The sequence below is a fragment of the Jaculus jaculus genome, chromosome 7, assembly GCF_020740685.1.
Source record: "Jaculus jaculus isolate mJacJac1 chromosome 7, mJacJac1.mat.Y.cur, whole genome shotgun sequence".
Taxonomy (NCBI): Eukaryota; Metazoa; Chordata; class Mammalia; order Rodentia; family Dipodidae; genus Jaculus; species Jaculus jaculus.
The window spans coordinates 141,857,542-141,884,965 of record NC_059108.1 but is presented as its reverse complement, the minus strand read 5'-3'; the positions used below and the strand labels follow the sequence as shown (position 1 = coordinate 141,884,965).

General features: G+C 47.9%; 1 protein-coding gene across 1 annotated transcript in view; it reads left to right on the top strand.

Moving 5' to 3' along the window:
• Positions 1 to 27,424, top strand: part of Ift43 (intraflagellar transport 43) — an 89,373-nt gene that overhangs the window by 37,808 nt on the left and 24,141 nt on the right. Inside the window, exons 4-5 of the mRNA XM_004649394.2 lie at positions 23,580 to 23,612; positions 24,181 to 24,227. Coding sequence (XP_004649451.1) covers positions 23,580 to 23,612; positions 24,181 to 24,227 — 80 coding nt within the window. The remainder of the gene's footprint in view (positions 1 to 23,579; positions 23,613 to 24,180; positions 24,228 to 27,424) is intronic.

Sequence of the window (27,424 nt, the reverse complement as noted above, 5' to 3'; positions counted from 1 at the left end):
TTGTCTCCCAAATGTCCTTTTACCTCTGGAATCCAATCAAAGGCCACACGCTGAACTTGGTAGTTCTTTTCAGACTTGTTCATTTATTCATTGAGATAGGTAGGGTGTCACTCTGTTGCCCAGGCTGGCCTCAAATCATTGCTGTCCCCCTGCCTCCGCTTCTACCATGCTGGGAGAACAGGTGTGCGCTCCCAAGCCTGGCTTCCCCCATCTTTCTGGACCTAAGAAGCCCTCGTTGCCATCCTCGTGGAAGGTGCTGGCAGTTCTGAGGACCCAGGCCAGGTGCCTGGTGGAAGGTTTTGCTCTGGATTCCTCCAGTTCCTCATAACTAGGGCAAGGTGTTCCAAAATCTCTCTGTGCGTTCTGTGTCCAGTTCTGGAGGCAACCACTTCATTTGGTGCAGAACAGTATGCGAAATCTCTATCTGCAGTTGCTCTTGTGTTTCTGGGCCTCTAGGCTCCATCACAGGACAGCGCTAGGAGACATGTTTGTAATTATTGTGCCAATGAATTGCTCGTAAAAATCTCATAAGAATCCGACAACACACCTGTATTCCCAGAACTAGGGAGAGGCTGTGAGGCAGGAGGACCTTCTGAGTTCCATGCAGCCATAGTGAGATTCTGTCTTAGAAAACAAAAACACTTAGGGAAAATTAAGCTTTCTTTATAGTTCTTGCCCTTAGGATATATCACTATAAGGTTTAGACTACTGTCTTCAGAAGTAACTTAGTTTATCCAATTCAGGTTATGAAATCAGCTTAATACACAGTTAAGAGTCATTTACTTGTTTTTCTTTTCTTTTTTCTTGAGAGAAGGTATTACTATGTAGTCAATACTGCTGGCATAGAACTCACCGTGTAGCCCAGGCTGGCTTTGAACTTCTGAACCTCCTGCTTCAGCCTCCCCTGAGTACTGGGGTGATAAGCATGACACACCACACGTGGCGTGTTTGTGTTCAGTTTTAAGATGTTCCTTTCCCTTCCTCCTCAAACTTAGTAACCAAGGATGATGTGGATCTTCTGATCCTCCTGCCTCTACCTGCCTAGGTTTTTTGTTTGGTTTTTTGAGGTAGGGTCTCATTCTAGCCCAGGCTTACCTGGAATTCATTATGTAGTCTCAGGGTGGCTTTGAACTCACTGCAATTCTCTGTCTTCTAATTGTTGGGATTAAAGGTGTGTGCCTCCACAGCTGGCTTCCCCAGTACAGGTGTGTTTTCCCATGCTCAGTTTATGCAGTGCTGGGGTCTAACTCAGGCCTCATGCATGCTAAGCAAGCATTCTACCAACTGAGCTGCAACCCTAGGACCTAAGGTAATTTTTATATAGTTTCACCCCGCTGATGTTGGAGTGCCTAAAGCAAGGCTCCAAGCCTCCTCCCTACACTGCCAACACTCCCTCTGCGTGGCCCCAGCCTACGCTCAGGTTTAAGTATCATTTACGCTCTGACCGTTCTTCTCTTGTTTACCTGATGTTTCCACTTAAGTATACAAACCTGGTTCATCCAAATTGGTTCTCTTAATTTCCACCCTTCTGTCCTCTAATCTTTGCCTTCAGAGTCTCCCCAAAATCTCAGTGAGTGGTGACTGGCTTGCTAGTTACTCAAACGCCAGAGTCATCCTGACAAGGGGTTGAAAGGCTGTTGTGGAACTATGCTGAGGCCCTCCCCCAAGAAGTTTGCAAGCCACAGCTGCTGTCTGCAGGGTGCTCTTAGGAGTAGCAGGGAATAAGGTGTGCTGCCTGCCCTGTGAGAACTTGATCCTCATGGAGGACATCAGGCATTCCTGGTCGGAAAATCAGGAACAGCCCAAAGAGCATATTATAAGCACGTGACAAATGGCGTGGGCATTGCTAGCCGTGTGATGCCAGATGAAAGAATAATTCTAAGGCTGGGGTCATCCGTAGAGGAGAAAGAGGGTCAAGTTGGATGAATTCTGACAGGCATGGATGCTCATGAGAGGATTTTGGTTTAAGGTTGGGTGTCGGGAGGATGGCAGTTAGTGTAGTTAATTAGTGTAGATAGAATAGGATTCCCAATGGAAAACAGTTACCTTAATTCTTTTTTTTAATTATTTATTTATTTATTTGAGAGTGACAGACACAGAGAGGACAGATAGAGGGAGAGAGAGAGAATGGGTGCGCCAGGGCTTCGAGCCTCTGCAAACCAACTCCAGACGCGTGCGCCCCCTTGTGCATCTGGCTAACATGGGACCTGGGGAACCGAGCCTCGAACCGGGGTCCTTAGGCTTCACAGGCAAGCGTTTAAGCGCTAAGCCATCTCTCCAGCCCCTTTTTTTTTTTTTTTTTTTGGGATAACAGCAGAAGCACTGTGCTAGGCACCTGTTGTAGTTTGGCTGCTAAAACCAATATGCCTGGAGCTCAAACAACAGGCATTTCCATCTCATGTTTCTGGAGGCTGGAAGTCTGAAGTCAGGCGGCAGGACGGCGGGGCTTCTTGGTAAAGACCCCCTTCCTGGCTTACAGCCTCATGGGCTTTTCCCTGGGCAGCTGCACACAGCATGAGAGACGAGCTGTCTCCTCCTCTGCCATTGCGAGGCCTCCATCTTCATGACCTCAGTCAAACCGAATCCCTCATCAAAGGCCACCTCCAGACACATCATACTGGGAATTATGGCTTTCTTTTATTTATTTATTTTAAAGTTAAAATTTTTTTTTGTTTATTTTCATTTATTTATTTGAGAACAACAGACAGAGAAAGAGGCAGAGAGAGAATGGGCTCACAGCCCTATTTTTTATTTTTTAAAATATTTTTATTTGAGGGCTGGAGAGATGGCTTAGCGGTTAAGCACTTGCCTGTGAAGCCTAAGGACCCTGGTTCGAGGCTCGATTCCCCAGGACCCACGTTAGCCAGATGCACAAGGGGGCACACGCATCTGGAGTTCATTTACAGAGGCTGGAAGCTCTGGTGCACCCCTTCTCTCTGCCTCTTTCTCTGTCTGTCGCTCTCAAATAAATAAACAAAAAAATATTTTTATTTGAGAGAGAGAGAAAGAGTGAGCGAGCGCCAGGGCCTCCAGCCACTGCAAACAAACTCCAGATGCATGTGTTACCCTGTGCATCTGGCTTACATGGATCCTGGGGGATCAAACCTTGGTCCTTTGGCTTTGCAGGCAAGTGCCTTAACCACTAAGCCATCTCTACAGCCCGGGAGTTTGGTTTTCAACTCTATCATGTGGGCTCCAATCAGTTTGGAAGGAGGATAGGGACTGTTATAGATTGTGACTAAGAAGCTCACAGCCAACAGGTAGGACATTCTGGGATACCTTTGCTCTGTTTGTATTAACTCTACCCAAGACAGAGAAGAGAATATTTGTGAGCCTTGACCCTGGTGAGAGTGGCTCCCCACAAGGCACAAGGTAGGGTTGAGTTCAGGAATGCCTTTGGACCTGGAATCACCTACTCCTTCCTCGAACATGAAAGCAGTAGTTGTGCTAGCCATGCCAGCGTGGTGCCGGCTGTCCTTGGCTTTGCATTGCCTGCGTAGGGACCCTGAGGGGTCGATGGGTCGCTGCCATGGCTGTGGGGAGAAGAGCTGCATGAAGGGGAAATCAGACTTGGTACAGAGAGGAAGGAAAGGTCTTCTGGTTAAGTTTAGTCTCAAAGTATCTGTTTTTGGGTTTGTCCCTGCATTGATCTGCAAGGGAATGAGGCAAGTAATGGCCCCTTGGGGACTTTCAGGACTTTGCTCTCAATGTCAGCCGTCATTTTCAATCACCCTCTCCCTCCCAGCCATTAATTTTGGCCCAGGATCATGGGGACTTGTCCATCTATCACTCCTAATTGACACTAAATGATCTGTCAGTTTATTGATGAACGGCACGAGTGGAATTGTCACAATATATTTTACTTTCTAACAACTCCTCCTGACAATTTTACCTTGTCCATCTCGCTCTCCTCACATAAATCTCCATTGGCTGCTCATTCCTCCTCATGGGCTGTTCTGGTGCCAGTCACTTCTACACCATCTGCACGTGTCAAGGACATCAAGATGGCGGGAGAACTGCTGTATGCTGGTCCCGAGGTTACCCCCTTCCCTCCTCCTCATCTCTCTTCCTCTCTCTCTCTTTTAATGGCATAAATGTTCCAGGAATACTAAAGGACTTCTGTCCTCTCCCTCTGTGTCATTGCCATATCAGTCCTTTACCTTGTTAGCAGCGAGTAGTTAATTCTTATTAGGCTACCAAAGTGTGAAAGGCAAAACCTGACGGGGCTGGAGGGCTCCTGGATCTGTAAGTGCAGCCGTAAACACACACTCTCTTACAAGCCGTCCATCCCCGCCTACCTGTTTGTTAGGAAGGTGGCGCGGGCTGGCTGGGCCCTCCCATCGTGTGCCACGCACTGCACCTTGGATGCAGGTGTGCCAGGATGCAACACCTTCCTACTCTTGTCCCCGTGGGCCAGGCATAGTGCTGCCAAAACTGGATGCTGGTTATCTGAGCCTGTGAAAAGTCTCATCCATGTAGACCAGCTTGAAAGACAGGGAATTGTTGGGTTAGATATCAGCAAGGGCACACAGTTTGTCTTAAGATGTCTGTGTGGATGCAGACGACCTGTCCTCCTCTGTGCAGGATGACCTGAGATGCTTCACAATGTATCAGGAATGTCATGAGTCCCTCCCTCCTTCCTTCCCTGTTGGAGATCAGTTTTTCTTAATTGGTAAGGACTGTTTTTGTTTATGAACCATTATGCCGTTATCATGCCTATCAGAATTAATAATGATCCCTTAACATCATCTGATATCCAGATCATATTCAGTTATTTTCATTGTCAGAAATATGTCTTTGTAGAGTTGGGCTGTAAAAAGGACAAACCAAGGGCCACATGTTGTATTTACCTGCTGTCTATCTTTAGTCTCTAATTTATTCTGTAACCCACCTCCTTTTTTCCCTCATGCCATTGATTTTCTTCAGGGGTTGTGGCAAGAGCCGTCCTGTGGAGCGGTCCATGCTCCAGACCTGGCCATTTCTTCCTGGCTGTGGTGCTGAACTTCTCACCACCCATGTTCCCATCACCCCGAAAGAGCAACAGGACACCTAGGTGCAGGCGTTCTTGTGTGTGGCACCATATGCATCCTGTTTCACCACATCACAGGGCCCAGTGTTAGGCCTGTGACCCAAGTGGGGTTGGTTGTGAGCAACCCTCCGACTGTCACCCCAATCAACCTTCCTTCGATGATTACAGCCTCCATTGGTGACAGTTGCCTAAATATAATTTAATTTCAGGTCACCAGGTAGTGATTTTCGAATTCTCACTTTTTTTTTTGTTTGTTTTTTCGAGGTAGGGTCTCACTCTAGCCCAGGCTGACCTGGAATTCACTTTGTAGTCTCAGGGTAGCCTCGAACTCACAGCGATCCTCCTCCCTCTGCCTCCTGAGTGCTGGGATTAAAGGCGTGCACCACCACGCCTGGCTTAATTTTCACTTCTTAATGGAAATTCTTCTCTAAAGAATGTCTCACCAACTATCTGGTTGTCTGAAATACAATTTTTCCTATAATCTTGCCTCCCCATCACTAATCTTTTTATGTTGTAAAATTCCAAACCTATAGAAAAGTTGTAAGAATAATATGACAAGTGCCGAGTGTGGTGGCACACACAGTTAATCCCGCTCTTGGGAGCAGAGGGAGGAGGATCGCCAAGAGTTCGAGGCCACCCTGAGACTACATGGTGAATTCCAGGTCAGCCTGGGCTAGAGCGAGACCCTATCTCAGAAAAACAAAACAACAACAACAAAACCCCAAAAACAGCAACAAAAAAGAATAGTGCAGTAAACACACAGAGACATTTTGGTCTGGATGTCCCATTGAGACTGTTGCCCTGCTCTTTCCTCTTTCTCTGATTTTGATTGTTTCCTTGCAGCATCCTTGGAGCTGTGACTGCTCTTCCTTTGCTTTACTAATGGCTAGTAACAGTCACGATGCAAGAGATGTTTGCTTGTTTGTTTGCTTCTGGGTCTGTAATGTTTGCCACATGTACATACGTAGTACCTCTTTGATTAGTAAGGGAATTTTGGCTTTCTTTTTTCTTTTACAGAGCATCAGTAATAAAAAGGGGCCATGTGCCTCTGAGTCCCAGTGAAGGAAACAACTTAACTTTTGACTTTTTTTTTTTTTAATCAGTAAATACAATTTTTCTTATTTGGTTTTCAAAAAAAAAAAAAACCAAACAAAATAGAAGTCTTGAGAACATATTTTCTGCATGTTAGTCTTAGACAAAAGGAAATCAGGACTGGCATGGCATGATGGAGCCCTGGGCACCATAAGGGAGCCGACACCTGGTCTTCAGCAAGGTCACACACTTATGAGATGATGGGCACCCAAGGCTGGTTGAGGTCAGTCGGGCTGTTACCTGAAAGATAGTTGAGAAGGGAAGACCATAGCTAACAACAGCGTACCCACTTCCAGTGGTTATGCCCACGGGTCATATGATTTTCAGAGGTGCTCATGTGAGCTCCCTGATTGGACACCTGTCTGAATTTAATTGTCATTTGTTTTGTCTTGTATACATGCTTTTCCCGCAGGCAACTCCTGGGACACTCTAAGATGGCTTTAGAACCAAACAAGGTCATATCTTTTTTTTTTTTTTTAAATTTTGGTTTTTCAAGGTAGGGTCTTACTTGAGCTCAGGCTGACCTGCAATTCACTTTGTAGTCTCAGGGTGGCCTTGAACTCACAGCAATCCTGCCTCTGCCTCCCGAGTGCTGGGATTAAAGGCATGTGCTGCCATGCCTGGCAAGATCATATCCTTTAAACATACACCGTATGTCTGTCTGTCTGTCTGTCTGTCTGTATTTTTTTTCTGTGTAGCCTTCTGCCCAGAGTAATTTTTGTTTTTCTCTCAACCTGGACAGAAATATGATTGAGAAAGAGCTAGGTAATTTTTCATTTTGATGAATTTAGAAAAGTCATACTTAAGCCCAGCCTTGTGGGCACAGACAGGTCTATAACCCCAGTCCCTCAGGAGGCTAAGGCAGGAGTAAGTTCAAGGCCAGTCTGGACACTTTAGTGAGAACCCTGTCTCCATTTTTCTCAAATGTTACAAAATGGCTGGCTATGTAGCTCAGGCTTTAGCTTCAACCCTCAAGGTGCAGAAACAAACAATCATTATTATTATTATTAGTTTCCCCGAGATAGGGTTTCACTGTAGCTCAGGCTCACCTGGAATTCACTATGTAGTTTCAGGGAGGCCTTCAACTCACAGTGATCCCCCTACCTCTGCCTCCTGAGTGCTGGGATTAAAAGGTGTGCGCCACCACACCTGGCTTCCACAATTACTTTGTAAACTTAGAATCTACTTGCATTGTTAATTGCTGGAAACCATGCACAACTCAGTAGGCTCTGAGGTGTACCAAAGTCCACCCAAACTACGTATTGAAATAACTAGTGAAATGGGGCGAGGTGGGACCTATCACACTCCTTTGGTCCTGTCTTTAAGCACTCATATCCTTTCGGTAGATTTCATTTGGAAGCTGATAGTGTGATGGATAATGGCAGAACAGCATCCTGTGAAGCACGTGACTGGGCTGTCCTTCCCACCCATCCCTGCCTGCAGACATTCTTCCTTGTTAGCTCTGCAGGTTGGTCCCTTGCCAGCATGACATGCTACCTTTTTGTAGAGGAAAGTGTTTGATTTTAAACCTGAAATGTATCCAGGTTCAGGGAAGCCAGATATTCCAAAAGAAAGTGGGAGATGAGGACATGGAGGCCGTATGAATTAACTTTATGCCTTTTTAATTTAATTTTTAATTTTTTTTGAGACTGGGTCTCATTCTATGTAGATCATGCAGTGTTCCTACTGCCTCGTCCTCCTGAGAGGTGGGTCATAGGTGCGCATCACCACGCCCTGTTTCATGTCGCCACAGGTGTTAGAACTGTTGATGATTTTTAATTATGTTCACTTTAAATAAGTAAGAAACATATGTAAATAACAAATTGCAAAAGGGCAGGCTGTGGAATGGAGATCTTCCCTTTCCTGCTTCCCATGCTGGAGGCAGCCACTGTTAATGGAAGTGTGTGTGTGTACATACTCTTCCTTCCTACCTTGACACAAATGGCAACAGTTTTCTCCTGTATGTCCTTCTGTACATTTCAGAATGACATTTCCTCTGACTACTGCTGATCTTTATGACTCTCAGTATCAGGTAGAAGTTTCCTGGCTCCAGGAGTGTGAGTGTGAGTGTGAGATGACAGTAGGTACAGGACTTTTGCATGCCAAGGATGAGCCATGAAGTGACCCTCGACATTTCACAAAGGCTCAGCACGCGGAACACCGGGATCCTGTAGACGGGGAAGGAGGTGTGGCGTGCACATTGCTCTTTCTCACGCCTCCACTTCATCTGCTGCTGTGACGTGTGGCGTGGTCTTCCTGCCAAGTGACCCTGGTCACCTCTGTCTTTATATGCCCAAGGGACATGGCAAGGAGAGAACAGTGGTCTGAGCTGGGCTTGTTGCCTTGCATGTGTGCCAGGGAGAGCACAGTTGGGGTTCCACAGGCGTGGCATTTCTGAGGACCTCAGTCTGCAGGTCCTTGTCCCGTGCCTATGAATCGGCCTGGAGGACCCAGTCCGAGCACTGCCCGAGTAAGGTGACAACCCTTGCCTCCCCAGCCTGCTGCTGGCTTCCTCTCCATCCTTTAGCTTTTCTTAAACTGCCCCTGATTTTTGTTGTAATTAAAATCCAGCTGTACTTCTAGAATGGGTTGTTAGCATAGGCCTTGGCCCTTTATAATGTCTAGTTTTGCCCCAAACAAACAAACAAAACCAAAACGAGACTGACTTGTTACTGCAGCTGATCTTTCTTGGAGCTGAAGGGAGGATTTTAGAGCTGGTGATCAGAGAGGATCCAGACGGTGGCAGAATCTCCTGAGGAGTAGTCCTCATTTCTCTGGACTACCCATAGAACTTAGGTCATCTAGAGAATTCAAGCCAGTGTCCTGTTCCGTCACTTCTCGTGTCCTCATAAAAGCTGGTGGGGGCCTCGGTGACCCCGCCCCTGCTGCTGCAGTCAGGCTCGCATTGCTGGCAGAAGTCACCCAACCAAGAGCAGCTTGTGGGGAAAAAAAGGTTTATTTTGGCTTATAGACTCCATGATGGCAGGGGACTATGATGACATGAGCAGAGGGTGGACATCACCTCCTGGCCAACATCCGATGGCCAACAGGAGAGTGGGCCAAACACTGGCAAGGGGAAAGTGCCTATAATACCCATAAGCCCGCCCACCCCCAACCATCACTGCCTCCAGGAGGTGTTAATTTCCAAATTGCCATCAGCTGGGGACCTAGCATTCAAAACAGCTAAGTTTACGAGGGACACCTGAATCAAACCACCACCCCTGCTAAGGAACTTGTTCTGAACATCCTCATAGATTCCTTTTGTTAAAACAATGGTTTTGGACTGGAGAGATGACTTAGCACTTAAGGGCTTGCCTGTGAAGCCTAAGGACTCATGTTTGAGCCTTGCCCATGATGGAGCTTCAGCAGGTATTTCAGGGCCTTTTTGACAGGCAAGATGGGCAGACATGGCCTGAGCCTCTCTGAGCTCTGTGAGCCTGTCATCCACAGAGCTGAGCTCCTGCCAGCCGCTGGTGCACCAGGGGAAGGTAAGGCTGAGAGGGATGCAGCCTCTGAGCCAAGGCCCTGCCAGCCCTGCCATTAACGGGTTTAATTAGGCCAGTCATTAAGTTCAATTAGGCATTGGGAACAACTGTCCCTTCCAAACCCACAGTGCCCTCCAAGAACTGGATCCGTTCACCGGCAGCCAGTTCACGAGCCAGGCAGTAGACACTGGGGCCCTGGCAACCCCTACCTCTGGTTGTGGCGACCATGTGGCTTGAATGCCAGGCGGAGGGCACAGTAGAGTACTAGAGTGTACAAGCCCGCGGCTGCGTCCTGAAGTCCTTACTGGCCACCCTCCTTTGCTAGCGACTCCCATTTCTTTTTGGTTTTTCGAGGTAGGGTCTCGCTCTCTCTAGCCTAGGCTGACCTGGAATTCACTATGTATTCTCAGGGTGGCCTTGAACTCACAGCGATCCTCCTACCCCTGCCTCCCGAGTGCTGGGATTAAAGGCGTGCGCCACCACGCCCGGCGCTTCTCCCATTTCTGTGCCTGTAGTGGATGTCAGACTTGTGCTGGGCTCTGCTCTGCCTTTCCTCACCATGTGACACCAGGTCACATCACACTCACTCTTTGGCTCCCTGTTGTCATATACGAAGTTCGCACTTGAGAGCTGTGCAGCTGAGATGCCGAAAAAGAAAAAGAAAGAAAAATCTCATAATGTAAAAAGGGGCCTAAAATTTTGTGCTAGGCCGTATTCATAGCTGCTCTTGCCTGCATGGTCCTGCAGGCCACAGGCTGGACAGGCCTAATGGATTATAGGGTTCTTTTTGCATCCATAAGATGTTTTGATTCTGGGTAATAAATCCACATACCCATGTCTTGAAGGTGGGAAGTTCAAGAAAATTGAGATTTGAGCCTCTTGTCAGTAGAGGAGGATGTTTAAAGGAAAGGGACAGGGAAAGGCAGTGAGTGTGCTGCTGAGCTCCGGAGAGACAAACGGCCGCAGAGCACCCTTGGCTCTGCCTTATCAGCTTAGTTTTCACTGAGTCATCTCAGGCCCCAGGGGTAGCACAGGGGCTCACATCTGCCACTGGGTGAATGTTGGAGTTGGGGGAATATTTATTAGAAGCAACAGAACCCCATTCACAGAGGCATAGCCAGAATGGTGTTTGTTTCAAATGGGAGGGCCAGGGAGGACCTGGCAGCTCCACAGTGCCAGCAGAAACAGAGCTCTAACATCGCGCCACCTGGCATCCCGGGTGTGTAGTTTTGTCGTGCTCAGACCCCAGGGCCGTGGAAGGGCTGCCACAGCTGTGTCAGAACTGCATGAGGTGAGGCTGACGGACTCTGTCAGTTTCTTTGAGGTAGGGTCTCTCTCTAGCTCGGGCTGACACTGAACTCACTGTGCAGTGCCAGGTTGGCCTCACACAACGATCCTCCTACATCTGTCTTCCCAGAGCTGGGACTAAAGGCATGCTCCACCACACCCCGTCTGGTTTTTTAAAATATTTATTCTTACTTATTTATTTATTTGACAGAGAAAGAGGGAGAGAGAGAGAGAGAATGGATGTGCCAGGGCCTCCAGCCACTGCAAATGAACTCCAGACACATACACCCTCTTATGCATCTGGCTAACATGGGTCCTGGGGAATCGAACCTGGGTCCTTTGGCTTTGCAGGCAAAAGCCTTAACCGCTAAGCCATCCCTCCAGCCCCCCTGTCTTTTTTTATTTATAATTTTATTGATTGATTTGCAAGGGAGCAAATGAGACTATGGGTACACCAGGGCCTCTTACCACTACAAATGAACTCCAGACACACGTGCCACTTTGCTCATCTGGATTTACTAGAGCCCTAGGGAATTGAACCCAGGCCATCAGGCTTTTCAAGCAAGTGCCTTAACCATTGAGCCATCTCCTCAGTCTCAAGACTATTTCTTAGCAAGAGTTTGCTTCTTGACGGATTTATTACAGAGATAAGAAAGTCGCGTCTGGACGGGAAGTCATCTAAGCAGAAGTTCTCAGTTGCTCTCAGCTCTCTCAGCACTTCTCCTAAGAGCCCAGTTGTTTTTCCTAAATGCCACTTTTCTTACTCCCAGATGTGATTCTCTTCCTCCTCTATCCTTTTATAAGATATTATGTACCTCAAATTCTAACCATCTCCTTGAGTCACATTTCTGAATTTTATGTGCATACATAATTAAGTTTATTTATTTCTCTCTTGCTGAAATGTGGTATATATTCCCTTCCCCTGATGCAAGAGGTGTAGAATGGAATGTTTTTAGCTGGACTCAGCATCACCCAAAACAGAGTTAGGGTTTAAATCAAGGAAGGAGAGATGGCCTTTGGGTAGGTACCAGGCTCATCTATCAAGCTGGTTCTGTAGTTACGGAGACTGTCCTGAAGTTGGGCGTGGAGACACACACTTGTGACCTCAACACTAAGGAGGAAGATTGTGAGGTTGAGGCCTCCTTGGACTACATAGTGAGTTCTAAACTAGTCTGGGCTACATAATAAGATTATCTTGGAGAAACACATACATCACATGACATGGAGGATTAGGTGTACCATGTAGCACAGAAATAATTTCACCTATGTCTTGAAGTGTTCTAGAGGAGGAGAGTCCTTTAGAACATATTTAAAAGCCAGAACAAAAGCGTTTTTCAGGGCTGGGACATGGCTCAGTCAGTAAAGTGTCTACTGCCCCAAGCATGAGGGCCGAAGATCAGACTTCTAGTAGCCAGATAACATCTGGGCAGGACAGCACATACGTCTGACCCCAGCACTGGGGGTGGGGGCGGGAGGATCCCTGACACCTGCTGGCTAGCTAGTCTAGTTGAATCAGTGACCTCCGGGTTCAGGGAGAGAACTTGTCTCAGAAAACAGGACTGAGAGAGTGAGGAGGATCACCGATGGCAGCCTCTGGACCCCACATACAGTCGTGTACGTGCACACACGCGCTCACACACGCGTGCTCGCACAGCACAAACAAGCTCTCACACCCGAGACAGGAATAAAAGGAAGAGGCAGAGGGAACAAAGCAGAAGGTAGGAACGTGGGAGGAGTACCAACTGTGAAACATGGAGGTCAAGTTCATTTGTTTAGAAGGTGGTGGCCAGCTGGTGGTAAGGCCAGCAGGCTGGGCAGGACGTTTATGGAGACGTGAGTCTGTGGGTGGCAAGGGCAGGCTGCTGAGAGCCCGTGCAAGTGCAGATGAGGGAGGCAGGAGTGTGTGGAAGCCAGGGGGCGCTCTCTCCCTTGGGGCAAAAGGCAAGAAGTAGCTAGCTCATGTGCACCCACCAGCCAGCACCCACCAGTGGGCTGAGGATCCCTTACGGGACTAGAAGAGAGGCCACATCCCCAGTCAGGAGTGGCAGCCTGGGCCCTCCGTTCTGGGCTGGGATAGTGTCATTAATGTGATGGTGGCAGCGTCTGCTCCTATCCATGGAGGACTTCCTGCGCACCAAGTATAGTTAGGCACTGCAGAAATGATGTGCCAGTCAATGGCAGACTTCGTATGCCACAGTGGCCTCATAGAATTATATTGCCAAGTGACATCATAGCTGGCTTAGTCTGTTAGGTACTCTTAACAGTGGTCACACAAAGACAGAATTGTGTAATGATGCATTTCTCAGCCTGTCTCCGCCATTAGGTGATGCATGAGTGTACTGGGCTGAATGCTTCGCCTGAATTAACACATTGGTTCTTAGAACAACCTTCTAGAGTAGGCTGTGGTATTTTCATTGATTTCACAGTTTAAGTGACATGCCCAAGAACACACAGCTGGGAATGGTGAGACCCGTTTAGTCGGACTGAGCTCTGCAGTCTGCTTCTGGGCTGTGACAGAGCACAACAGACCAGGCCGTGGGACTTCTCTCCCAGGATTCTGGATCTGGGAAGCATGAGGCACCAGCCGTTCGGAGTCTGGAGGAAGGTGCAGTGTGCTTCCAAGACGTCGCCTTGTTGCTGTGTGCGCACATGGTGATGGCAGTGGGCAGAGGACTAGTGAGTCTTCTGCAGCCCTCTGTCCTGGCCTCATCACCACCTAAAGGCTGCAGCTCGCAATACCGTTGTGCTGTGGGCTATGTTTCAGCAGGAGTTTTGGAAGGGTTCACATTCAGACCACAGAATCCACTGAGCTCAGAGCCTGCTCTGAAAACCACTAGCTTCTAGTTGCTTTCTAAATCTAGACAGGTGGGCAGTGTCAGAGCACACCTGGGTGGACTGACCTGGAGCCGTTGGGCTGAGCTGAGTCCTTCCTCCTGTAGAGAACCGTAGAGAACAAAAGCTAGTTTCCGAGCTGCCCAGCGCTGAAGGTGTAGAGGGTTCAGCAGGGTGAAGCAGACATTCTCCTTCGCTGTTTGGTGGGAAAGGAAGCAAGAATCCTGGTAAGCACAAAGAAACAGCTGAAAGTGTTAGTAGCAGGTGGATTCGGAGAGGTGTCAGGGAAGACACACTTCTCCATGCAGGTAGAAAGTTCCATCAGGTTTTGACAAGGGGGTGGGGCACTATTAAAGTAACTTTTTTTTTTTTTAAAAAAAAGCATTATTTTATTTATTTGAGAGAGAAGAAGATAGAGAAAGAAAATGGGCACATAGGGACTACAAACTCCAGACACATGCACCACTTTGTATATCTGGCTTACATGGGAGCTGGGGAATCATACCTGGTTCCTTGGGCTTCGTAGACAAGTGCCTTAACTGCTAAGCCAGCCCCTGTTCAAGTAACTGTGGCTAAAAGAGGGCTTCCTTCCTCTCCTCTCCCTCCTCATTTTTGTTTTGTTTTAGTTCATTTTCTCCCTGCCACATTGATGTGGGGGGGGGGTGTCTCCAAACAAAAACATCCTACTGTCCTGATTGAGATTACAGGGCATGGATGAACCACTTGAGAGGAAGGGGCTGCCTGAGGGTTGTGGGTATGGAGGGTACTCCCAGGAAACAGATGGGGTGGGGCTAGCATCCAGGGAGGCAGGGTTGGGGACAGAGCCTGAGCCCTGGCGGAGTTTGGCCTCCTCAGTTTAGAGATGGAGAAAGAAGGCCTGCGAAGGTGAAGTGACTCTGAATTGCAGAGTATTAAGAGGCCCTTCCATGTCACCTTGCCCCGCTGCCCAAGGTCATGCAGCTAATTAGTATAATGGAATGTGCCTCGCATTCTGCAGCCATGCCCGTTCTCAAACCTTGAGAGCGCACACATTCATCTCAAGTTCATGAAAAGGCCATGCGCCGCACTGTTTGTGCAGGAGCGAGTCGGCTTGAATAAAATCGTCTTTACTGCTTTCCTCCGGGACCCTCACAGAAATGAGATGTTGATCATATGAAGCAATCTTACTGAACAAAAAAACTTTCAAGGAAAAAAAGTTGTGTCCCCTGAGCCAGCCAGTCTCCACTGTGAGCAGCTGGAAGCCAGGAGGGAATGATGAGAGAGCCCAGCCATTGGCTAAAATTCTTCCGACAGATGCCATCTCCTTGTTCTCCCTTTGATGGGTTCACGCTCTCAAAAATAAAATGCGTCTGTGAACATCACACCTACCTCCGAGCCTTGCAGTCCTTTACCGAGAAGTAACTGGAAGCAGTTTTAATCTGAGCAGCAGCAGCAGTTAGCTCGGGCGAGTGTGGGTATAAATATGCACAGGAAGCAGAGGCCCCCACAGTGCCTGGAGTTCTTTCAGCCCTAGTGAATTGGTTAGGCATTTTGTGTGTGGACCCAGGCTACTTTCACCCAAGTTAGTTAACAGTGGCTGTGTGTGTGTGTGCCTGTCTGTCTGTAGGGACTTTTCTTAAAAAAAATCTAAAGTAGATGTAGAAAGTACACATCTGTAGAAAATTCCTGAAGGCGACATTTGAACATGGCAGGTGGGAAACTGTCCTATGGCACTCCTCAGCTGTTTCCATCCCTCCCCCACTCTTTCTCCTATCAGAAGGAATAACGGTCTCTTCCACTTACCCATCAGAGGACAAAATGAACTGAATGTTATCCATAGAAATCTACCTTGATATTTGGCTTGAAGGGGGAGGAAAAGGCCCATTGAAAATTAGTCACCATAGACTTACTGTGTGCCGAGCACAGGAAAACCTATCTCTTACAAGAGCCGCTCCTCCCTCCTGCCAGCGCTGACAACCTCTTGTTTTCAGCCTGCATCCTGCCTGTGTTTTAGCCATGCCAGATCTTCTGCTGTTGTCCGGCTACAATAGGCCACTTTGTGCCTTTGACCTTTGCTTAGGTCATTTCTTCCAGCCGGAAAACCTTCCTGTGGATTTTCTGTCAGTCTCTCATTTGGCAAGTCTTCCAGGAAGCCTCAGAACCGCCCCCCCCCCCCCCACTGGAATGGTTAGTTCCGACTTTCATGGTCCCATGACATTTTGTTTACACTAGTCTCTCTCTGTCGGGTGAAGTTGGGAGCTTAGTAGAGCGAGCAGAACAAACAGAGATGGTGTGTGAACAGCATCTTCCAGTTCTAGCTCTGCGTCCCCCCAGTTTGGGGGCCTTTCTTTGGGTGCCATGAGTCTCCATGTCCACTCCTAGCGATTGCACAGTGCGGATGATGAAGGACCTAGGTTTCAGGGCCCGTGATGTGAGTTCATGGAAGTGTTAGGGTTATTTCTGTAATATTCTTGTGTTCCCACTGAATTACAAAATACAGAGCAGAAGCCTTCTCTCCAATTTCCAACACCTCTCACTTGTTCTAGTAGATAATTAGCAATCCCATAAAGGTTTCCTGGGTAACATAATGCCCATTTGAGCTGTCCATTAAACTCTGCCACTTTGCCCTGGTAGCAGACATAGGCACACATTTTGTATTGTCCCATCACTGGGTTTTAGTTACAAAAACTTTGTGTACGCTTCACGTTCATTTTCTTCCTGTTAAATGCTCTTAGGAATTACACTAAACACAGATGCTATTTTTAATCTTCCCAGCAGGGCGCAGGCTTCATCCAGGAATTACCTTGAAATGCACTCTCCTCAAGAGGACTGGGCTTGGCAACGACAGTCCAGAGGAAGGACGAGAACATGTGTTTTCATCTTTCTACGAGTTCCTTTATGAAGAACTGTGCTGGCAGAAGCCAAGTAGAATCTAATGTGACTTAGAACCACACAGTGCCAAAATTTGGATACTAGAAAATTCTTGTTTGCCTTTAAAAGAAGTGAGAAAATACAATACATACTCATCTGTACTGACACTAAACACATGAATGGCAAGAATGAGGAACTGGGAGAAAGACAGAAGGCACTTCTGCTTTTTAGGAAGTTAGGGTGACTGGGCACCTGGTAGTAAAAAAGCAGGAGTCTTTGGGTCTTTCTTTGCAATCTTTACTTTGCCAGGGAAGAATCTGGTTCCTCCTAACTTGAGTCCCTCCCTGAGGTCCAGGTCCCCCTCCTACAATTTAAACCTGATCCTGACATTGTGGTTGGCCTCTTCATGAGACAGCCCATAGCCTAGACCAGTCAGCCCTCACTCTGGCTCCCCTGAGCCTAAAGGTGAAACCTACCACAATAAAATTATGAATGGACCCTTCCCAGGGGCGAGGATTCTCTTGGCTACCCACTCATCACTGCTGAACCTCCAGGTCCTGTAATCCTCCCCTCCCCTCAGCCTCCTGAACCTCAGACCTCCCTGGACCTTCTCCTGCCCTCCACATGGCAGAGCCCTCTGTGCCACCTTTTCTCTCTATAACTCTCTTCATGTTTCTTCTGGGCCCATCACATGGGCTCTCAGACTGCCTGGGGTATCCATTTCCTTTCCCTTGGTTTTCTACTTCCCTAAATAAATACAATAATTTAATAATTATCCTTCTCAGTTTGGTTTGCATAGTTCTTTGGTTGAATACAAACACGAACTCATAGTTTGGAGTTTAAGGCCTTTCCTGAATTCCCAACACAGTCCCCCGGTAACACTTTAGAAGAGATTGTAATGAGGAGAAACCTGCTGGCCAAGGAGAACTGAGTTCAGTTCATGAGAAAGATCTGGCTTTTCACCAGAATTTTAGGTATGGGTACAGCAGAGAGCAAAGGAACTTCAAGTGTCCAGTTTATCGCTTGCTTGTGAGTGAACAGTGTGGCCATGTTTATAATGGCAGAGTTTTCCTTTCCCTAGATTTTCATTGCAGTGGTTCCATTGGGTAATGGTGGGCACTCTGGACTCTGATTTTTGCTGGGCCACACCAAGCCAGGCCTTGGTTTTGGACCTATTAGTGACAGGGTCTAAGAGAAACTTGTTCTCATTCAGTCCTGAGTAAAACTTACCTCAGTGAGGTTCAGCGGCATTTGTGAGGTTTTTATCAGACATTTTGAAGTTGTGAGGATAGAAAACTTTGCAGGAAGATGGCATTTTGATTTCTTCCCTCCAGAGGGCCGCGGCGCACTTGTCCATTGTGGTGGAGCTCCAGTCAGTGCCCTGTTCCTGCCACTCCCTTGCTGGTCTTCCCCCATGAACTTTGCCCCTGGCTGGAGCACTTGCTCTTGCATTGGAGCCATGTGCACACCTTTCTGTGGCTTTGGAGTTCTTTCACCTGCAGCAAGTTGTATTTGTTACCCAGTGACCTCCCTGGGGCAGAGGCCGTGGTCTATGCGGGACAGGTAATGGGAGGCCGTGCCTAGGGCCAGGCGGGGCTTGGGTCTTTGTGAAGCCAGTTCTGTCTTCCAGCGGGGAGGTGAGTCCAGGGTCCAGTATGTGCCACGGATACTAAGAGGCTTCAAGGACACTCCCCCATTCATCCCAGTTATGTCCCCCTGCTAAAATAGGTTAACGGTGTCTAATTAACTGCTGAACATTGTCATACTGCATAAAGATAGCACTCTGGCTGTCCTCTGAGCCATGGTACTTTATCTGCATTTAGGTCTCGGCAGCGATCCATGAGGCATTTGAGCCAAGGTGATGCTGCGGTAGGGCTGCCTTCAGCCTTCACATAGGAGCCTGTGAGGCTTGCTGGGGCAGAGGAACCCTGGTCACTTCAGGGCCTCCTCTCCCCAGAGGTTGGCAGGGTCTCTGCGATTGCAGTCATGAACACTCCGGGATCCTCCAGATGTGGCTCTTTTTATGTGGATTTTTGATCCCAGGGGCCAGACTTGGCCCTTGATGCCCCAGGGAACAGCGAACACGGACTGCACAGTCAGAGGCCAAAGGAGGGTTCTTTTCACCTCACAGCACACCTTTCCATTGAGCCTTGGAATGAAAGGATGGGGAGACTACCAGGCCCCCTGTGGCTGTAGTCACAGTTACCAATAGGACAAAGCTTGTCCTCGGCTGACTGACTGAATGAATGTCACTGTGGTCTTTGTATGTTTAAGAAAGGAGTTGTACTTGACCAAAAAAAATACAAAGGGGAGGGAATATGAAAGGGAAGGCAACTTAGCCAGATAGGATCTATGTATGTGTGTATGTGCCGTAATGCATTTATATAAATAAATATATAAAATGCAAAACAATTAAGCTACCATATTGTGAGGCCTGACAAAGCTGTAGCCCTTCTGTAAGTTGAAAGCATGTCCTTGTCATGGCAAACATTGAACTACAGCGGAGTCTATGGAAGGGGCACGTCTGTCTGGTCAGGCAGGGTTTAAAAGCAGGGCTTTGGGGTCAGACTGCCCAGCTGGTATTCGTGCTTACTGCTTTCTTGGTGGACTTGCCTTAGGCAAGTTCCTTTCCCTCTCCTGTCTCCCCATTTGTAGAACTAGTGAGTAATGGCGTGATGACGGGCCATTGGCAAGCATCGTGTATAATGCTATCCATTACAGTACCATAGAAATAATATCATGTTAGTTCTTGGTGCCTGGTAACCCCAGTAAATGCCAGCTCCTGTTCTCCTTAGGCACTGCCTTGCTGTGCAGGTTTGTTGGGGAAGTGCTGGCTGGCGCGTGGAGAATTATGAGTGGCTTCGTGAAGCTGGGAAGGAGGGGTCTGGTTGAGTGCTGAGTGGAGGGCTAGACTTGAAATGAAGGTGACATAGAAATGTGTCCCTTAAATACTGCTACCCAATAAACCCACGTTTAGCTTTTTGACGTCTCGGAAAGGGGCAGCTTGCACCAGACGTTGCTGGCCAGCTGGGCTGATCACTACTAGGAGGGAGGAGCCGGTGTGCCTCACTTTTGTCAGTCTGCAAAATGGGAGGGCATGAGACGCTTTTCTGTGGTCCCAGTGAAGCTTTCCTCTGCAGAATGGCCAGTGCAGCCAGCAGGTGATGGAGGAGCTCTTGAAAGGAAACCTGGCATTTAATTAACTTTTCAAAGTGCTGCCTCAGCAAGCTCGCTGCGTTACATTTTGCATATTGAACAAGCATCCCTAATAGGTCTAAATTGCCTGACCTGCCGTGGTAGTGAACTCCTGGCTTGTCTGTACAAAGCCAGGGACTCTTGTGTGTCTCAGGACAGCCAGCTTGGCAACAGAGGCTTTGCTGTACAGATCACTTGGGCCCCCTGGCCATGTCTTCCCTAAGTCTTACGTTCATTAACACTCTTGGTGGAAGACAGTAGGCAAGAGAAAAGAAGGCAGGCTGGCTGGCCTCAGTTTTGTTGCTTAGCAACTGGAGTGACCAGCCTTATATCTGGAATAAAGTCAGGAGTCATGACTAGGGGCTCTTTCTAGAACTTATTGGCAGGGGAGGCAATGCCCATTGAAGAAGCTTCATGGTGGTTCTTTTGTGCACCAGTGGGTAAGAACCTGTTTCCAGAATTCTCTGCAGCCTTCACTTCTCTGTTCCATCGACCGACTGCCTTCCGTAAGTAGGGAGAGGCAAGAGGGACTGTATGCACAGGAATCCAAACAGATGTCTGGGTGCCTTAGGGGCAAGCAGGAAATCAACTGGGGCTGTGTCTGGGTCCTAGGGTAAAGATCAGGAGATGTAAGTCTAGCTGCACCTTCATCACTCACTAGCCCCGTGACTCGGTGGAGCCCGTAGCCACACTGCCCAGTGTCCCCCTGAGCCTCAGCGGCGCTGCTGCAGTTGCTTGTCTCTTGCCCAGGGTTCAGTTGGTCAGTTGGTCTGGTGCTGGTGTCATAGTCCAGACGTGAAGAATACCAGAAGCTGTGTGGTCTGTGCCTTTGTGCCACCCGAGACGTCACTGGGGACCAGGCTGGTCTCGCAGATTGGTGAAGTGGGGTTTTGTTTCTGCGTCTATTCCTGAGATGCAGGTGTGCCTTATTTGCATACATGGCTTTCTGTCGAGAAACATGTCTTCACTGGCACCCTGAGCCATGCTTCCTGCGGAGCCTGCCTTGGCTTTCTCACAGTGATAGTCACATGGATATAGGAACCACCCACTTGTCTCCTGCTCCTCTAAGAACAGCAGCAGTGCAGACTTGGTGACCCAGAGCCCCTGGGGTGGGGTGCAGAGCTTGCATTCCCATTCTGCAGGTTGTGGTGCCGGGTGTTTTTTAGTGATGGGATCCAGAAAGGTGGGATGTGTACAAAACCCCCCACTTTGGCAATGGATTAATGTTAAAGCAAAATAAATGAATAAATAATAACAGTGGTCCAAACTATGACTTCAGTCAGAGGCAAGGGGCCCACTTCCACGAGGCTTTGCATTTGAAGAGAAGACATCCCATAACCTGATATTTCTAACAGAAAGGGGCAGACAGACGGACTGACTGACTGACTGACTGACTGGAGTGCATTCCCATTACCTGTCCTTGAGGATGCCATTCCAATCTTCCTCCAGGAGAAACGAGGTGTGGAGAAAGTCCTTGAGCTCCCCCTAGAGGGAGAGAGAACAGGATGGGGCTTTTTAGCAATTAAATTGAATAATAAACTCATCCCCCTTTTGGAGGTTGAGTGGGTAAATGGCAATTAATCAGCCTCCCCAAAAGATTAGCACCATCAGTTCCTGTCTCCTCCAGACAGAGCCCCCCACTGCTTTTCCCACGCCATAGTGCTCAGGAAAGGAACAAATAGCCACAAGTCCTGAGGGCGATCAGAGATGAGGGTCTCTTCTGCACCAGAGGAAGACACTGGCCCGCCTCACAGCTGCCCTGCCTCCCACACTGCGTGTCTGCATTGCTTCCGTTGTTGGTGGCACGTTGGGTCGGTCATTCTGACAGTAGGCTGACAGTCTAAGTTCATGGGCTGGGGATATGGCTCATTTGGCAAAGTGCTTGCATCACAAGCTTGATGGCCTGAGTCTGATCCCAGTACCCACCCACGTGTGATGGGGGCTTCACAGGCAAGTGCTTAACCGCTAAGCCCTCTCTCCAGCCCCAGAGCGATTCTTCTTTTATTTTCTTTTTTACTTATTTATTTATTTATTTATTTGAGAGTGACAGACACAGAGAGAAAGACAGATAGAGGGACAGAGAGAGAACGGGCACGCCAGGGCTTCCAGCCTCTGCAAACGAACTCCAGACGCGTGCGCCCCCTTGTGCATCTGGCTAACGTGGGATCTGGGGAACCGAGCCTCGAACCGGGGTCCTTAGACTTCACAGGCAAGCGCTTAACCGCTAAGCCATCTCTCCAGCCCTCCAGAGCGATTCTTGATAAGGAAACAGTGTTAGAAGCAGTGGGCCTAGGGCATGATGGGAGAGCAGCATATGACAGGAGCTAGGGCCAGAGCCTTCCGTCTCTCCATAGAAAGTAGTTTTGGTGGTGCTGGAGTGTTCTTTTAGTAGTCCTGTGACTTGGCATTGGAATTCCACAATACCATGCGGCACCATGGAGGTGGCACCTAAGGTGCCCTGTTGTACTTGCCCTTGGCTGTCCTCCACCCTTGTACCAGCTGCTCAGACTCCTTGCTGAGTCCTTTAAGAGTCAACAACTGGCCGGGTGTGGTGGCACACGCCTTTAATTCCAGCAGTCGGGAGGCAGAGGTAGGAGGATCACCGTGAGTTCAAGGCCACCCTGAGACTACATAGTGAATTCCAGGTCAGCCTGGACTAGAGTGAAACTCTACCTCAAAAAACCACACACACACACACACACACACACACACACACACACACACACACACACAAAGTCAACAACTGCTGCGCGTGGGCTTGTGTGTAGACAGCTTTCTGATGCTATAGCAAATTACCTGAGCATATCAGCTCAGAGGGAGAAAAGGTTTGTTTTGGCTTATGGTTTCCAGGATTCCAGTCCATGGTTATGTGGCCCAGTCATTCCGGGGCTGTGGTAGCACAGGTCGTCATGGAAGGAGCATGTGGGGCTCTTTCAGTGATACACTTCTTTTCTTTTTTGGTTTTTTGAGGTAGGGTTTCACTCTAGCCCAGGCTGACCTGGGTTCACTATGTAGTCTTAGGGTGGCCTCGAACTCACCTGGATTCACTATGAAGTCTTAGGGTGGCCTCGAACTCACAGTGATCCTCCTACCTCTGACTCCCGAGTGCTGGAATTAAAGGCGTGCGCCACCACTCCTGGCTTCTTTCACCTTCTACTGGAGCCGCAGGCTGGCAGCCAGACCGATAGCACATGGGCTTTCAGGGGTATTTAAGACCGTCACCCTAGCATAGACCTCCCTGCTTGTCTCACATCACCTGCCCTTTCTCTTCTCCCTCTTGACTTCAAACATCACTGTGCGTTTGTTTTTTAACAGTGCACTTAAAGACGTCTAAATTTCATGGAAGGTAGTATATCTGAACTTGGGTTGTATTTTTATTTTCTGACCTACAAAAAGAGTATGGTTAGTGTTTTGGGAGTGTTTTCTTCACGCAGGATTTGGTGGCTGGCCACAGTGCCGCTCTGGCTGGGGAGGTGGTTGGTCCTGCTCTCTCTAGGGCCTTCTCCACATTCTGCCTCCAGGGGGCAATGGCGCTGCTACCACTCCTTGCTTTTCTAAATAATTGAATCTTCAGATAAATAGAATAATAAATAGATAAGTAGAACTGGAATCACAATGTACCCAAAGGCCAGTTCTTTTTTTGCATGTTTGTGGTGTACATGTTATAAGCTCTTTTAGAGAAATACATACTATTAAAGCATTTAGACTATACTAATTTGCCCCACTTTTGAACCCCTTCCCCAAGGTGCTGCCCCAGTATGGGAGATCCATAGGTTCTCTTAAACCTTGTCTTGTCTTGTCTGTTTCAGACTGGGAAGGAAGACTGCTGAAGAGACGGAAGAGTGAGTTTCCACGTTCTTCTGGGTCCTGTGGTGGCTCTGTGGGCAGCAGTGTGTGTTAGTATAGTGTTCGGTCAGCAGCCTGGATTCTGTATAGTGGGTCAAGGGCTTGGCTCATGCTGCCCCCTCACCTGCACGTCTGAATGCTGGCATTGATGCCCATGCCATACTCTCACCATGCTTTATAGGGTTGCATGTCCAGGTATTGGGGTACTGACCCAGACTTTCTGTAGTAATAGTAAGAGTGGGCAGAAGTAATGACAGCTTTCTAAGCCTGGCCTTCTCCTAACACTTCCATCAGAAATAACTGAATACAAAAAAAAAATTGAATACATACATAAAATAAAAGGGAAAATATCTAGATAAAGATGTCTACAAAGACAGGGCTGTGCAGTTTCACACCTCCTGAGGAGGAGGAGTATTCCTGTCTGTGGCTCATTATACAGCCTAACCCATTTTCCAAATAGATGTGACCAAGATGATGGACATAAACAGGTCTAGAGCAAGAGAGAGTGGGTACAGCAGAGATTTGAGTGGTTCACTCATGTGTTCTTTTTTTTTTAATGGCCAGAAACCGCCTCAAACAGAAGAACATGAGCAAATGGGATGATGGAGGAGGTAAGCTGCCCTTAGAGGGCATCGGAGGACATCCAGGCAGGTCCAGAACCCCTGGGCTATTGACAAGGCAGTTTGCTGCGGCCTTACTGAAGATACTTGCAGGGGTCTCATGTCAGAGGCCCGCTCACGTCTGCATGCCTCGTGATCATTCTTGCCTCTGGAGTGTCTGAGTCCTTCTTTATCTCCTTTCCTTGCTTGTCCCACACTCAGCGGAAGTGGGTCAGCTCTGTGTCCCGTCATGTCGTAATACCTGAGATCAGCCGCTTCAGGGAGGAGGGCTGTCGTGGCTCATGGTTTCTAAGGTTTTCACGTGTAGCAGTCACCTTCTCCCTGCTGGACAAAGCACCCATCCAGAAGCAGCTTATGGGAGGGAAGGGTTTATTACAGCTTACAGTTTCTAGGGAAGCTCCACCATGGCAAAGCAAACATGGCAGATCAGGTAGCCAGAGCATCAGTCCCAAGCAGTGGGAAAGAAGCAGTGTGAGGGAGTGAGCTAGTGAATGCCCAGTGGGGCTGGACACTCCCTCTAGCAAGGTCCACCAGCTGGGGACTGGCAGCGAGGCTTCATCACAACACACAGGCAGTAGGGCATGTTTCATATTCAGGTGCAACGACCACACCAGCGTTGGGCAGCTGACCCCTTTGCTTTCAGACAGAACAGCATGGCAGGGGTGTGTGGTGGAGCAAAGCTGCTTGCCTCGTGCCAGCTGGAAGCAGAGAGAGCGAGAGAGAGAGGAAGAGGCCAAGACATGGTAGAACCTTCTAAGCCACATCTCCAGAGCCCTGCTTCCTCCAGTGAGGCCCCACCTTCCATGGTTTCTATCACCTCACAACAGTCCACTCAGTTAATGAGTTATCCGTCGATTAGGTTGTCAGCTTCCTGATCCAATCACTTCTCAAAAGTCCTATCTTGGAATATTGGTTGGGAGCAAAGCTTTCAACACATCGGCTTCAGGGGGAACATTTAGTATCCAAACTGTAGCATGAAGCTTTCTGTCCGTGGGAATATCATCCTTTCCCCCTCACCCCTATTCCTTTGCTGACTCTGATGCTCTCTCTCTGTGCTCCTACAACGTGCTTGAGAAACCCCCATTGTAATAACAGCATTAGCTAACACCTGTGAAATATTTCCTGGATGCAACCGCCAGCTTTGATAGTTCTACCTGTTTATATATGTTTGAAGCATTTACTCGCATCCCAGTTCTATGAAACACTACCTTTTCATTCCCATTTTTACAGTGGCAAAAACCTAAGGCACAGAGATATTAAGGTACCCAGGGTCCCAGAGCCGCTAAGTGACTATAGCTAGGATTTCAGTACAGTTAGAACCGACGACGCTTTAACTCTGTTGGCTTGACTGTTTTCCTTAGGCTGTAAGTCCTGACAGCAGTGTGCGACACAGGGGAGTCAGTCATACTGCCTGAATAACTGAGGGGAAGGAGAACTGAAAAGGCAACACCTTCGGCTTGGAGGAAGTTTGTGCTCAAAACTCAAGAGAAAAGATGAAGTCCGCGTAGCTCTTTAAAATATTTATTTTTATTTATTAGAGACAGAGAGAGGAAGGAAGGGGGAGGGAGGGAGAGAATGGGCACACCAGGGCCTTCAGCCACTGTAAACGAACTCTAGATGCGCGCGCCACTTTGTACGTCTGGTTTATGTGGGACCTGGAGAATTGAACCTAGGTCCTTAGGCTTTACAGGCAAGTGCCTTAACTGCTAAGCCACCTCTTCAGCCCCTGGGTGACTCTTTAATAAGGAACCTATGAGAGGGCATTTTATGCTTGGTATTTACTAAATTAACATTTCCCCATTCCTTATTGCATTGTGTAGATCCTTGTTTCTGTGTGGTGTTCCTTTCCTTCGATCCAAACAACTGCAGCATTTTCTGTAGAACAATTCCCCTAACAGCAAAGTGTCTCTGCCGTGTTTGTGTGACAATATCTTTACTTTTCATCCTAGAATTCTAGGATGACAGTTTTGTTTTTGTTTTATCTTTTATAAACTTAGTTATTTCAGTATCTTCTGGCATATATTATTCCTGAGTTTCATCATCTTTTGTCCCCTATATGTAATATATCCCCCCGTCCTACATAACTGCTTTTATAATTTGTTTTCCTTTATTAGCTCTTTTCAGCAACTTGATGCCTTTCCATAGTTTTCTTTTCTTTCTTTCTTTTTTGTTTTTGAGGTAAGGTCTCACTGTAGCCCAGGCTGACCTGAAATTCACTATGCAGTCTCAGGGTGGTCTTGAACTCATAGTGATCCTCCTACCTCTGCCTCCTAAGTGCCAGGATTAAAAGTGTGCACCACCATACCTGTCTTCTTTGTGTTTTACTATTTGAACTTCTGGAGTCTGGGTGTATACTTTTCATCAAATTCAAAATATTTTAGCCAGTATTTCTTTTTACAACTTTTTATTGATAATTTTCATATATGTAAATTTTCATATAAAGTATTTTGATCATAATTACCTCTCAATGAGTTCTTTTGTTCCCCACCCCACCTTACCCTCCCACCTTCTTTCAGCTAGTCCCTTTCTTCTTTCAGCTGGTCTCTTTTCTACCTTGATGTTCTTTCTTCTTTCGCTCTTCAGACATAGGCGCCAGCTTATACCTCTGGCTTTATGTGGGTACCGGGAAATCAAGCCCAGGTCGTTAGGCTTTGCAGGCACACACCTTAACCGCTGAGCTATCTCTCCAGCCCCTCTACTGTCTTTTTTTTTTTTTTTTTGACAGTTTCATTTCCTTCTACCAGATCTTTCTTCTTAACTCATCTACAAGATTCTTTTTAATTTCCAGACTTTTCCATGTACTGATAATTTCCATTGGCCCTGTTAGCTAAAGTTTCTTGCACTTCTGCATCCAGTGTCTTTGGCCAGCAGTGAGTTGCAACTTAGCGGGGGGGGTGGGGGTGCAGCTAGACACACGTTTCAATCTGATGGTTCTCAGGGATTATCTGTTGCTCCACCCATTGGTTGCATAGGACATTGAAGTGACTCTCACGGAGGATGTGCCAAGGGACTCAGGGAGGTAGGGTCTCCCCCAGATGAAAACACAGGTTTTAGGTGGTTAAGGAGCACTGTGCATGGAAACTGCACTGTTAGAGCAATGAGTCCAGAGCCTCAGGTTTGAGCTGGGAGAGGGGGTGGCGGTAGGGACCTGCACAAAGATCTCACTAGTGTGAATGGTGCATAGAAGT